Genomic DNA, 12,778 nt, shown 5'->3' with positions numbered 1-12,778 from the left:
TTGCTATTTTTCAATTGGAATCCTGAAAAATATTTTTGTTTTATTTCATTTCAAATGCATTTAGTTATACTTATGTTAACTTTATGAACTTAAATACAAACACATTGGACATAAAACAGACAATAGAATTGTAATACTAGTCATTAAGCTACTAATACAGACTGAAGTAATTAAAGCGGGTTCATGTTTGCATGTTTGGAATTGTAAATCAATTCCAAACATGCAAACATGCAAGCACGTTAATATCAGTATTCTGATATTAACGTGCGGGCCGCATTAAGTGAAGGTGGAGACCACATGTGGTCCCCGGGCCGCCAGTTGCCCCATGTATGCACTAGATGTTACATAAGGGTCAAGCTGAAGCGGAGAGAATCCTTCAGACGATCAGGGCGACGGGGATCATGGCGCCGACCAGGAGCAGCAGCCTCACAGCAGATCTAACGGCTCCAGATGTTCTCGGGGCTTCAGCTGGGGCTGTGTTGCACAACTCTCCTTCGCAGCACACCTTTCGTCCTGTGCAGTCAGCCAACGGCACGCAGCCCGACTCAGTCACCTTTCCAGACTCTGCGCGCGCGCACACACACACACACACACACACACACACACACACACACACACACACACACACACACACACACACACAGGGAGAGAAAGATATTATTACTTTCTGTACTCAGTGGTGTAAAGTAACTAAGTACATTTACTTAAGTATTTCCAATTTCCAATACTTTTACTTCTACTCCACTACATCTCAGAAGCAAATATTGTACTTTTACTCCACTACAATTATTTGAAAACTTTAGTCACTAGTTACTTTTCAGATATAAAGTATTATATTATGAAACATACATTAACCACTTCAGCCCTATTTTATACATAGGCTATTTGAAAATAGCAGATCTACAAGCTTGTAGATCTGCTATATATATATATATATATATATATATATATATATATATATATATATATATATATGCACAAATCTATTTGTACTCTTTGAAGGAGATAAACCAAATAAGGGGAATTATCCCCAAAGTGTGTAAAATAACTCTATGAAACTTCTCTTTTAAATGCAGGAAATGTAAAATGTATTGTAGCATTGCTTACAGCTTTAAGCAGAATATTCAGGTAAAAGTAAGTAGATTGAATACAATGTTCAATTAAGCTGTTACAAATTAATCCATATCACATACATGAGAATATTAAAGCTCTATCCAAATAGATCTCGAATACATAGGTACTCTTACCCTCCCATGCTACCCTCACACTTGCTCTCTGAACATTGTTTATAAAGGGCATTTTGTCCCATCCTATTTTTACTACCACCCACGTTCTCTTGACCATATCCCGCTTATTACCCCATGGTCAGCGTGACTGTGCTTGATACGTCATGACCCTTTTAATCTATGTCTGGGACATATCACCTCTTCCCTATTCTTACACACTATTTCACCATCTGCAATACCGTTAGGGAAATTATGTTTCCATAGTCTCAGTAGCTATTACCCATACACTAGTCGTGACCATTATTTTCCTATCTATACTATTTATCTCAGTTTACTTATCGTCAGCTAACTAACCCAAATAAACTATTATTTAAGTATAAAGCATTTACACTTCACCCCACTATCGCCTAATCAGTGTATTAAACTTATTACGTCTCTTTAACCTGGATGTTTACCTTTATTAATTATTATTACTAGTCAGTGTATTCCTGTGCTACACCCAGTCTGTCTAGTAAGGCCTTTTCTCCCCCCTTGTAATACTACGTTACCTTCTGTCTTTATACTTTCCTCCCTAACACTCCTTTCCTTTCTGTTTCAATGATTATCTCATCTCTTAGACAATCATTCATTAGCACTATAATTAATCACAATGAATGTTCCTCCACTTATGTTCAACCTGAAGTATTTCTACTTCAGCTTAAGTATTTCTACTCCTGGTTCTCACAGGCTTGCTCTCTGCTTGGGCAGAACGCCCTGTCTTGTGATTTCCTGTTGTTCGCTCTACTAGTTCCTCATACTCAGTGCCGGTTTAGACTCCACAGGGGCCCTACGCAGGATACAGGAAGCCAAGCAGTGCTGCGCAGCCTGCGCTGATGTGAACGCAGTAATGCACGTTATTTTCTGCGGAGAGGGGGCCCCATTGATCGGCGGGTAGGCGGGGCCCTACGCAACCTGCGCAGTGTGCGTATAGGGTGGACCGGCACTGCTCATACTGTACTACTGCTTTTCCTCAGTACTGGCGCAACTTTCACTTTCCAACTCTCTTACTGCAACTCATACTATTATTTTTTTTTACAACTTTATTTTACAGTTTTTATGTTACATACACGTATATACACGTACAAATGTATAGCATTTTATACAAAAAAGAGATCGCGTTGATATCTATATATACAATTTGAATCCTGCGCCATGTCGGTTGTCAGTATGTACGTTGTAACGTTGTATGTACGTTGCATCACTCCGAATATGGACACAACGCCAGTGTGACGTAATCTCACGACAGCATGACATCACGCATGACATCACATCCTACCTATAAATTCTAGGATGCCGTCAGATCGCACCAGTTCGACGGCTTCCATAGTGGGTTTTGGTCATTGGAGAGGTGATGCACGTCACCTCTTTCTGAAGTGGGTACTTTCAAAGCCTGCCGTGGATTTAGGAGAGCACAAAACTCTCTCTCACACTGTGAGGTGCCTGTAAGGTGGCACTGCAAAGTGAACGACGCGTCACGCTAGACGTTCGGGCCGCGTAGCGGGCCGAACTTCTAGTAACATACAAGACTACTGCAACTCATACTATTAACCCTCCAGCCTCCAGTTTGAGTTTACTTTGAACTACTGTTTACTGAACCAGTTTCAAGTTTACATGCCTTAATAGATCTTCATCTATCATTGATATGGAAAATAACAAACACTTGATCGATTTTTTCATAAAAAGCCTATATACAAAAATTCCCCATAGCTCCTTCTCCAAACTCCCCCACCCCAATGGTCCCAGTGGTTACTTTACACCACTGGACATATTCATGTAAACAGGACAATTGTCTGAAGCCATAGGATAATTACCTGTTGTCATGAAGCAGCGATCCTTGGGGGAGTCACATGTTTCCTTCAGGGTGCAGTCCTTCATGGCATCTTCAGCCGTATTGCACATGTGACACTCCAAGGCAGACACAGAGGCTAATGTAACAGGTGGACAATATCATACAATTAAAACCAAATTATTATTACCAGTGGCGCCGATTTAAGTGCATGCTCCTGGGGGCGCATCCGGGGCACGTGCGCACAGTGCGCGTTTTTTTTCCCCGGGTGTGTTACTTTTTTGATTTTTTTTTGTTACTTTAACGTGGTTAATTCGGTTAATTTGGTACAAAAAAATGTTGGCCTACTCCATGAAGTGTAGATGTCAGAGTTTTTTTCTTTTTCTTTACTTGTGATGAGTTTGTGATGGGTGCTCGCTCGTCATTTCTCCTGGGGGCTTTAGCCCCGAGGCACCCACAGTATCGGCGGCCTTGATTATTACCCTTGAACAGTTTTTGTGAAAAACGTGTGTTGCTATATCAGTGGTTCTCAAACGTTTTATTTAGGCTATTATATATTATACATTTTTATATTTGGCTGCCGACCCCCATCTCAAAATATGTTGTTCCAGGGACCCCCCAGAAGCAAAGATTTGAGTTAGAAATGTTCGCTTTAAAACAATATACATTCAAAGATTTACACACCTTTTCATATTTTTGAATAGCCAACATGTAAAATAATGTTGTTCAGCTCAAATGAAAAAGTGACACAGATGCGTTCCCGGTCTTAAAGGGTAAATGGGCTAAACTAAAGCAGATAAGAAAGAGGAAAAAAAAAGACTTACCATGTGGTAGGAGCACGAGGCCCAGGATGAGTATGATCAGCGTCTGCATGGTGATGGACACAGAGGTTCAAATGAGCTGCAGCCTTAACAGCTCTTAATATCAAGCTTTGTAAAAGGGGGAGTGGCCAGTGTCGACGTGTTAATATGCACATAACTACTATGTGCAGTAATGGGGAAAAAAATACTCACATTCTTTACTTAAGTAAAAGTATCATGTAGCGTAATGCTTTCCAAATGTATTACAACGTGTAATATAATGTAATGTATCAATACGGCAATGTAGACACACTCTTTTACAAGTGAAAGTCTGGAACTCAAAATTTACTTAAAGGACGACTTCACCACTTTTCAACCTATCTTCATATAATTGGCCCTCACTAATGCTCATGATAAAATGGTACCATTTTCTTCTACTCGGTCTGTGTCTCAGAGGAGGGCTGTAGACAGTTCAGAAACCGTCTACCAGTGACATCATCGATGAGGAATCCAAGCTAATAGAAACTGCAGGCTTTCTATTCCTCGAAAGTTGCAATGCAATTATAGAAGCCATTGTTCTCGCGTTAATAAAAATCTGAATAATAAACTTGAAATCTTGTTGGAAAAAAAGAATCATGCCTAATGATGATGTCACTGGTAGACGGTTTCTGGACTGTCCACAGCCCTCCTACGAGACACAGACCAAGTAGAAAAAAATTGTACCATTTTATCATGAGTATTAGTGAGGACCAATTATATGAAGATAGGTTGAAAAGTGGTGAAGTCGTCCTTTAATAGTGAAAGTACAGAAGTATTGGTATCAAAAAGTACCAAAAGTAGAAATGACTGATTATGCAGAATTTCCCATTTCACAAGTGTTTAAATGTATAAAATATTAAAAAGATATATTTTGAAAGATCTAAGATACGATAATACTTTATTGTCAGTTTGCACTGAAATTTGTCTTGCGACCCAACAGCCATGTATGCAACATATAACAGTACACACATTTGACATGACACAAGAAAACAACACAATACATACATAAAAGACATGCAAAGACAAGAGCAATGTCCACCACTCAGCTTACCCCTGGCCTACAAGCTTGTGAGCTTGTAGATCTGCAATTTTCAAATGGCCGAAATGTATATAGGGTTTCAAGTGGGTTATGTATGTTTGGTAAAATCTACAAAGTAACTAGTTACCAGTGGTGTACAGTACAGAGTAAATGTACTTGAGTACTGTACTTAAGTACAGATTTTGAGGATCTGTACTTTACTTGAGTATTAGATCTTTTTTTGATACTTATTATTACTCTTACTTGAGTACATTTCCGTACGTTTCCGCGGGAATTTGCTGGGGCACAGGCCCTATGCACAGGCCTGGAGGATGACATATCCGGCGGAGGCATCGCATATGTATCTATATATACAATTGGCAAACCTGCGCATGCGCCGTTGACAATTTGGCTGCTTGTGGTCGTGTGTCTGCCTGTCTGCCTGGATGCGCGCGCACGAGCAGCCGCCGCTATTGAAATCTCCCCACAACAACGACACACGCGACCAATTCGCTTCAACCCGCACCGTTGCTTTCACTTTAGTCATGTCTCTATTACACCACTCTCACGGTAATATGTCCGTCATTCACGTGCCATGTACATCCCAAACACAACCAACACTACGCAGACACTTTTGTAATCTCCCCACAACAACACACGACTCGGCATCTGGGTTGCCGATCTACAAGCTCACGGGGTTCTCCTTCCATTCCGACATCTCGCCACTCCGACTAGTGGCTTCCGCGTGCGGTTAGGGTTAGGGTTAGGGTTAGGTATAGGGTTTGTTAACGTCGGAAAGGCGACATGTCGGAAAGGCGAAATGCACCCCAAGCTCACACAGGGTGCAGGGTGCTCAGTGCTCAGTGTTTTCGTACTACAGACAGATGAAGACATATTGGAACCAAAGACAAGACAGAGTGAATGTTCTGAACACAGGTCCATGCAGTGTTTCAGTGGTACTGTAGATCATGTTCTGTCGTAGCGCCCAAACTGTGGAACGAGCTTCCACCCCATGTTAGAGTGTCTCAAACCCTGCCTGTGTTTAAATCACGTTTGAAAACTCCTTTGCGTGACTGAGAGTTGCTGTTTCCACGAGGCATTGCGTCTTACATGTTGTCCTGTTTATTACGGGGCCAGAGCTCAGCTCTGGACCTGTTTTGTTATTGGCAGTATTCTGTCACTTCTTCTTCTTTTTCTTCTTCTGCCACTTTTCGCAGTTCTGGCTGAACCGTGCCGTCGCTTTTTACGAAACTCGGCCATATGGTAGATGGTCATGAAAAACGATCAAGAAATAATTCTCACAATCTTTCGTCCAAAGGTGGCGCTATAGCACTCAATTGAAAATGGCAACTTTGAACAGGTACAACTCATGCCCTGTTTGACCTAGAGCCATGAAACTTGGATACACATATGCGTCTCCTCATGCTGAACAACTTTCACCCTCTGACTTTTGACCTCTGACCTTTAGATCTCCCACCATTTTGAATTATATGAAAAACAGTCATTGGCTCCTAACTTCTGCATTTTTTCACTTATGGAAAATCCGTTGGAAATTTTTGTAGGCAGAGGTCCAAAGTTCAAGTGTTAAACGTTTCGTGCAGATTGTTCAAAAATTCCAGGAGGAGATAGATTTTAACTATTACAGTTTTATGAAAATTATTCATCTGTGCCTAAAACATACATGCAGACTCACATTTCTTTGAAACTTTGCAGAAATGTACAGGGTCATTCCAAATATCACTGAAACCAATCTTACTCCAATTGGCCAAAAGGGGGCGCTATAGCAATTTTTTGAAAAGGCAGACTTTAAACAGGCATAAGTCATGCCTCGTTTGGCCGAAAGTCGTGAAACTTGCTTACACATGTGCCTTGACTCATGAGGAACACACGTATCGATTTGACCATTAAGCTCCGCCCTTAGATTTTCCGCAATTTTGAGCAGTTTGAAAAATACTTGTTTTTGCCAGTTCTGGCTTAACCGTGCATACGCTTTTTACGAAACTCGGCCATATGGTAGATGCTCATGAAGAACTACCAAGAAATAATTCTCACACTCATTCGTCAAAGGGTGGCGCTATAGCACTCAATTGAAAGTGCCAACTTTGAACAGGTACAACTCATGCCCTGTTTGACCTACAACCATGAAACTTCGATACACACATGCGTCTCTTCATGCCCGACAACTTTCGTGGTCTGACTTTTGACCTCTGACCTTTAGATCGCCCACCATTTTGAATTATATTAAAAACAGCCATTGGCTCATAACTTATGCATTTTTTCACTTATGGAAAATCCGTTGGAATTTTTTGTAGGCAGAGGTCCAAAGTTCAAGTGTTAAACGTTTCGTGCAGATTGCTCAAAAATCCCAGGAGGAGATAGATTTTAACTATTACAGTTTTATGAAAATTATTCATCTGTGCCTAAAACATACATGCAGACTCACATTTCTTTGAAACTTTGCAGAAATGTACAGGGTCATTCCAAATATCACTGAAACCAATCTTATAATCCAATTGGCCATTTTTTGAAAAGGCAGACTTTAAACAGGCATAAGTCATGCCTTGTTTGGCCGAAAGTCGTGAAACTTGCTTACACATGTGCCTTGACTCATGAGGAACACACGTATCGATTTGACCATTAAGCTCCGCCCTTAGATTTTCCGCAATTTTGAGCAGTTTGAAAAACACTTAAACCCAGGATTTTTCAGCTATTTGCGTGAAACTGTATCATCTGTGTGATCTCCTTTTTCACAGTTACTTGGCTGTTGGTGCAATGGCGTCTCCCTTAAATGAGTGCCTCACAATCTCAAGGTCACCAGTTCAAGCCTCACTTGATGCAGACTTCATTTAAGTTGAATTGCAAACAACATGACTGCATCAATGAATACATGTGCAAATGGTAAAGATAACCTGAAATGCATATTTGAGAGTACGTTTTTTTCAATGTATGACATACTTCATTCTGAAAATAGCCGATCTACAATCTCAAAACTTTTCAGATAGCAACGTGTTTCTGAGCTTGTAGATCGGCTGCTTTCACTGTTTTCGGTTGCGAGGAGACATACAATTTCTCTATTGGTAAATGGTTTGTGAACGAGTGATCTTAGTGTTGGCTTGGTTCATGACAGAAGGCAAGAGTTTATGATCTTCAACAGACAATATCAGCCTGGACAAAGCTATAGCACTATAGGTAGTGTTGCAGCCTATTAGTCCGAAGGTTGAGAGTTCGATTCCTGTTAATGGCAATAGGTTGAGATGTCCAATCAATCCATTCTGTTTTCATCTCTCTCTCTCATCAATCTATTCCGTTTCCATGTCTCTCTTCAATCTATTCCGTTTCCATGGCTCTCTCTCTCTCTCTCTCTCTCTCTCTCTCTCTCTCTCCAGTTTCCCTCTCTCTCTCTCTCTCTCTCTCTCTCTCTCTCTCTCTCTCTCTCTCTCTCTCTCTCTCTCTCTAGTTTCCATTACTCTCTCTCTCTCTCCAGTTTCCATGTCTGTCTGTCTCTCTCTCTCTCTCTCTCTCTCTCTCTCACTCTCTTGCTTGCAGCTATATTTGTGTATTGTTTTGCTCTTGTATATTTTAGTATTTTTTTGTTACTGAGTGCACAGCACTTTGGTTCAACACTGTTGTTAAATGTGTTCTATAAATAAAGTGGATTGGATTGGATTTCACTTTGTTCTCGGCTTTCGGCCCATCAGACCTTCATCAGAGTTAAACTGGAACCGTTAAATTAACACTCCGGATTAATTAACTACCATTAGGGCCGCTGTTGTTTTTCTGTTCAACAAGGGTCTCTTTATCTCAGTCAGCTCAGAACGGAATTGACAATAAGACTACACACCTTCTAACTCCCAAGGTTTTAATATGGTGATGAGTTGGGGCAAAAGACGTTTAACGCAGCAGTGGAGCCATGTCGCGTGGCTCTTCAATGTTCCCGGTATAGTCCTGTGTTATGTGACTCGGAAAATCACTCCTATAACTCATGTGTTGGGAGTGAGTTGACGCGCTAGTAAACAAGGCTGGCATTGGGAGCGACCTGATAGCTTAACCCATTGAGACCTGAAGCCGATTCTACATGTCTCCTAAATCTCAACAGTATTCTGAAAAACGTATGTTTCTATCCACCTGTTTCCTAGGCTTGTGTTTTCCACTTCCTGTCGGATTTCATTGGATATCATTAGTCATCTGACCAGTTTCATTGGATTTCATTGGATCAAAAGACAGGAAGTGGAACACAGTGAAAAGCCTAGGAAACAGGTGGATATCAGTGGTGCTCAATCTTTTTGATGTCAAGGACCCCCAAAATTATATGTATTTGGCCGCGGACCCCCATCAGAATATTTTGTTCCAGGGACCCCCAGAAGCAAAGATTTGAGTTAAAAATGTTCGCTTTAAAAAAAATATATATATATATTCAGAAGATTTGCACACATTTTCACGATTTAAAAAAAATAGCAGATCTACAAGCTCATAGCGCGGCACTCGGTGCCGCGCTATGAGCTTGTAGATCTGCTCAAATCAAAAAATGACACAGTTCCAGGTCTTCATGATTTAGTTTTAGTCTTTTTAAGCATTTTTTCTTTTTTTTAGCTTGTAGATCAGCTATTTTCGGTCTGTGACACCCGCGTGCACCCATGATGACTTGTCTTAGTTCTACTGGATGTCTTCTCCACAACATTTGAGTCTAGTTTTTATTTGTTGACGAAATTGTCAATATATTTAGTTTTAGTCATCCTAGCGTAGTTTTTATTTAGTTTTTGGAAGTTTTAAGGTAGTCGACGAACATTTTTCGTCATGGTTTTAGACAAAATCAACACTGTCCCGGACAAGGCGGACCATTTGCCGCGTGTCTGTCCTCTGCGCGGTGTCAGCGTTTTTCTGTCTCTGTCAGGGTGTGATGGTCACTTCTGCCGACTTGGCGCCATTGGAGTTGCATAGAGATAAGTCTTTAAATCATGAAATCATGTTGTCCTCGTCAGCATACCACTCGCCAGGGGAGCCTGGCCTGTCACATCAAACCACACAGATGTTGCCCAAATCGTCGCCGTATAGCAGGGCCTGCGTGTGAGAATGCGTTGTAATAATAATAATAACTAGAAGCTCGGCCGCCCTTCGGGCGGCCGAGCGTCTAGCCCTTCGGGTTGCCGAGGGTCTAGTCGGGGACCGGCCTACACAGGAACGATGTAAATAGGGAATGAATGCTCCACCCTTTAAATCAAACCCCATTATACCTGTTGTCATAGGACCCGTTTTGGCCATCTGTTTGCCTGTGTCCATTTATGCCCATCTGTGTGTGCATTTATGCCCATATATGGAGCTATCTGTGTCTGTGATATATGGACATCTCTGTATGTGTCTGGGTGTGTCCCTTTTATGCCCGTATATGGAGATCTCTGTGTCTGTCTGTGTCCATTTATGCCCATTATCCTAAAGGAGTTCGCTATAAACAATGTTGTCAGTAATGCCCTTGTCATTATCCACAATGAAAACTTTTACAGCGCTGGCTCTCTTTCCTCTAGAGAAGGCTGTGTAGAGTTGGCCATGAGCGAACACAGGTTTAGGCAAGTAGATGCCAACTCGTTCATTCTCTTGGCCCTGACCCTTATTGATTGTAACAGAGAATGCTAAGCGGATAGGGAACTGTCGTCTAATGAAGGTGAAGGGAAGCTCACCTCTGTCATAGTGAGGTATTCTTGGTAGGAAGATTGTTTCACGCCTGTTTGTGCCTACTGCAATCTCACACTCAATGACTCTGTCCATCATTTGCATTACCACCATTCTGGTGCCATTCTTGAGAGTGCGGTCAGGACCTGATTGCAGGTTTCTAAGCAGCTTGACTGGTGCGCCTACTTTCAATTTGAGGTTATGATCAGGGATTCAACATAACACTGGCATTGATGAATCTGGAGATCTCATCCCTGTCTTCAATATCGAGAGTGCCAACATCAACTCCTTTATGGACGTATTTGTACAGGTACTTGATGGTACGGAAGGAGCCAACAAATTCAACATTGATGTGGCATTTATATTTAAGTAGGACCCAAGCGTTGTAAGGAACGACCCACCTGCTGTCAAACAGAAAGTCATTCTTCTTATGGGTGTGACCGACAATGGGCCGTCTGTACTCTGGGTAGCCATGACCATCATGAGGCAGTCGTGTGTTGGCACAGACGTTTTTAGGGAATTTCTTAGTACAGATACCATTGACCATGCAGGGGCTGTTAGGGTAGGCCGGGCCACAGGGTCCATGTAGCATGAATCGACACACCAGCTCATACAGCTCTGGCTCCTTTTGTTTGTCAGGTATGTCTGCTCTAATTATTTGATCAATGTCATCGACAGTCAAAATCTCATGTAGGAGTAGCAGTATGTGGGCATGTTTCAGTCCTCTCATCTGTCCTTCAATAGTGTGTATTCTAGCCTTCATCTTCCCAAAGACGCCGAGCTTTGTGTCGTGGAGGAGCTCATCCAAACTCCTTTTGAAAACTTTGTTAACAATGTCTGGTCTGTCAGTGGGCTGCTGTCCTGGAAAGATGTTACTCAGTACACCTTCACTCCTTGCGTTTGACGTCATGGTAATGAAGAGGTCAAACCTTCTATATCTGGCTGCTATGGCAAGGGCATCTTGAAAGCGCTTGAATTGGTATCTGGGGCTACCAGTGTGTGAGCCTGGAAGAATTATCTGTTGACCAATCCTGGTGGCCTCAGTCTGTCCTGGCTGTGCTTGCTGTGCAGTTAGGGCATCATCCACACCTGAATACTGGTGGGCCCTGTACTTGTCTTGTTGTTCCCTACTCCTGTAGAATTTCATCCGGCAACTTTCAATTTTGGAGTATTGATCACAGAAGTATTCTTGAGTAAGTCTCCCTGACTTCAGAAGGGTGTTGAAAGAATTAGTTCTTTGTTGTAGATGGAATCTGAAGAACTCCTGAAGAGTGACTTTGCCTCTGGCTGAATTTGCATTAACCTTGAGGATGGGATTGTCGATGCTGAAGCCAGCATCTCCATATGGCAAGATCAAGGGATAGGCTGCTGGGTCATACATAGGGTGGAGTGAATTGATATGTGTAGTTTGTCTGTGATTAGGTGCATCAGCTGGAGTTCTGTACAGAACAATGTCTCGAGGTTGTGTCTGGTCTCCTGGTGCAAAAATAACAACGTCAGGGACATCAGGAACACTGTCTCCTCCTCCGTCTGCTCCTCCTGTCTGGCCAGCAGATGTTGACTGTCCCATCTGATCCCCTGTCATAGTTTTATGCCCATATATGGAGATCTCTGTATCTGGTTGTCTGTGTCCCTTTATGCCCATAATGGATATCTCTGTATCTGTCTGTGCCTTCGACTGTGTTGCCGACACAGTGCCGGTTCCCCCTTTAATGCAAACCCCATTATACCTGTTGTCATTGGACCCGCTTTGTTGCTCTTTTCTTTTTTGTAGCGGGAGAGTTCAGCTTGAGTTTTTTTGGAGAACTTGTTTTTTGTTGGTCTTGTGCTGAAGTACCAAGTTGTTACGAATTATTTCTCCTTCACCGGGGTTTAGCTTTGGTAGCTTTTCTGGAGTACTCATTTTTTTGAGAGCTGCTTATAGACTATATGCAGAGGTCTGTCAAGAGTGCTGGACTTAGCTTACTTAGCTTAGAAGCCGGCTTATATACTTTCATCTGACACGTATGCCACGTGATGTCAGAGCCCTTTATGGTGTGATGTCACAATGAGTCAGCGCTTGCGCGAGAAGTGATTGGCAGGTGAGATTGACCACCCGGAAGTAAATTTGTCATATGGAGATTCCGAACCTTTCGCGTTGGTTCCGGAAAACCGCATATCGGGTCGGGTCGAGGCCTAGCTAAGATCGTAGGCAAAGGTCTGAGCT

General features: G+C 42.1%; 2 protein-coding genes across 2 annotated transcripts in view; one reads left to right on the top strand and one right to left on the bottom strand.

Annotated features, from left to right (window-relative positions):
* The window catches only part of LOC311045732 (potassium/sodium hyperpolarization-activated cyclic nucleotide-gated channel 2-like), a gene marked incomplete at its 3' end in the record, with an annotated part of 111,399 nt that overhangs the window by 71,953 nt on the left and 26,668 nt on the right, over positions 1-12,778 (top strand). The gene's annotated exons all lie outside the window — the stretch shown is intronic.
* LOC311045740 (uncharacterized protein) lies at positions 226-3,941 on the bottom strand. Its single transcript, XM_084057761.1, has 3 exons — positions 3,876-3,941; positions 3,077-3,190; positions 226-564 (listed from the first exon to the last, which is right to left on the bottom strand). The coding sequence occupies exons 1-3, from the start codon at positions 3,922-3,924 to the stop codon at positions 377-379; spliced, it is 351 nt and encodes a 116-aa protein (XP_083913887.1). The 5' UTR covers positions 3,925-3,941; the 3' UTR covers positions 226-376.

Source organism: Gymnoscopelus microlampas, assembly GCF_963454915.1.
Source record: "Gymnoscopelus microlampas genome assembly, chromosome: 5".
Lineage (NCBI taxonomy): Eukaryota > Metazoa > Chordata > Actinopteri > Myctophiformes > Myctophidae > Gymnoscopelus > Gymnoscopelus microlampas.
This window is presented reverse-complemented; position numbering and strand designations above follow the sequence as displayed.

What these genes read in the sequence shown, in the direction of transcription:
- LOC311045740 (XM_084057761.1), bottom strand. Translation starts at nt 3,924, where the DNA reads ATGCAGACGCTGATCATACTCATCCTGGGCCTCGTGCTCCTACCACAT. An exon ending in CCTCGTGCTCCTACCACATG is followed by an intron (nt 3,191 to 3,875) that starts GTAAGTCTTTTT and finishes CTGTTACATTAG; the next exon opens with CCTCTGTGTCTGCCTTGGAG. An exon ending in TCGCTGCTTCATGACAACAG is followed by an intron (nt 565 to 3,076) that starts GTAATTATCCTA and finishes GCGCGCGCGCAG; the next exon opens with AGTCTGGAAAGGTGACTGAG.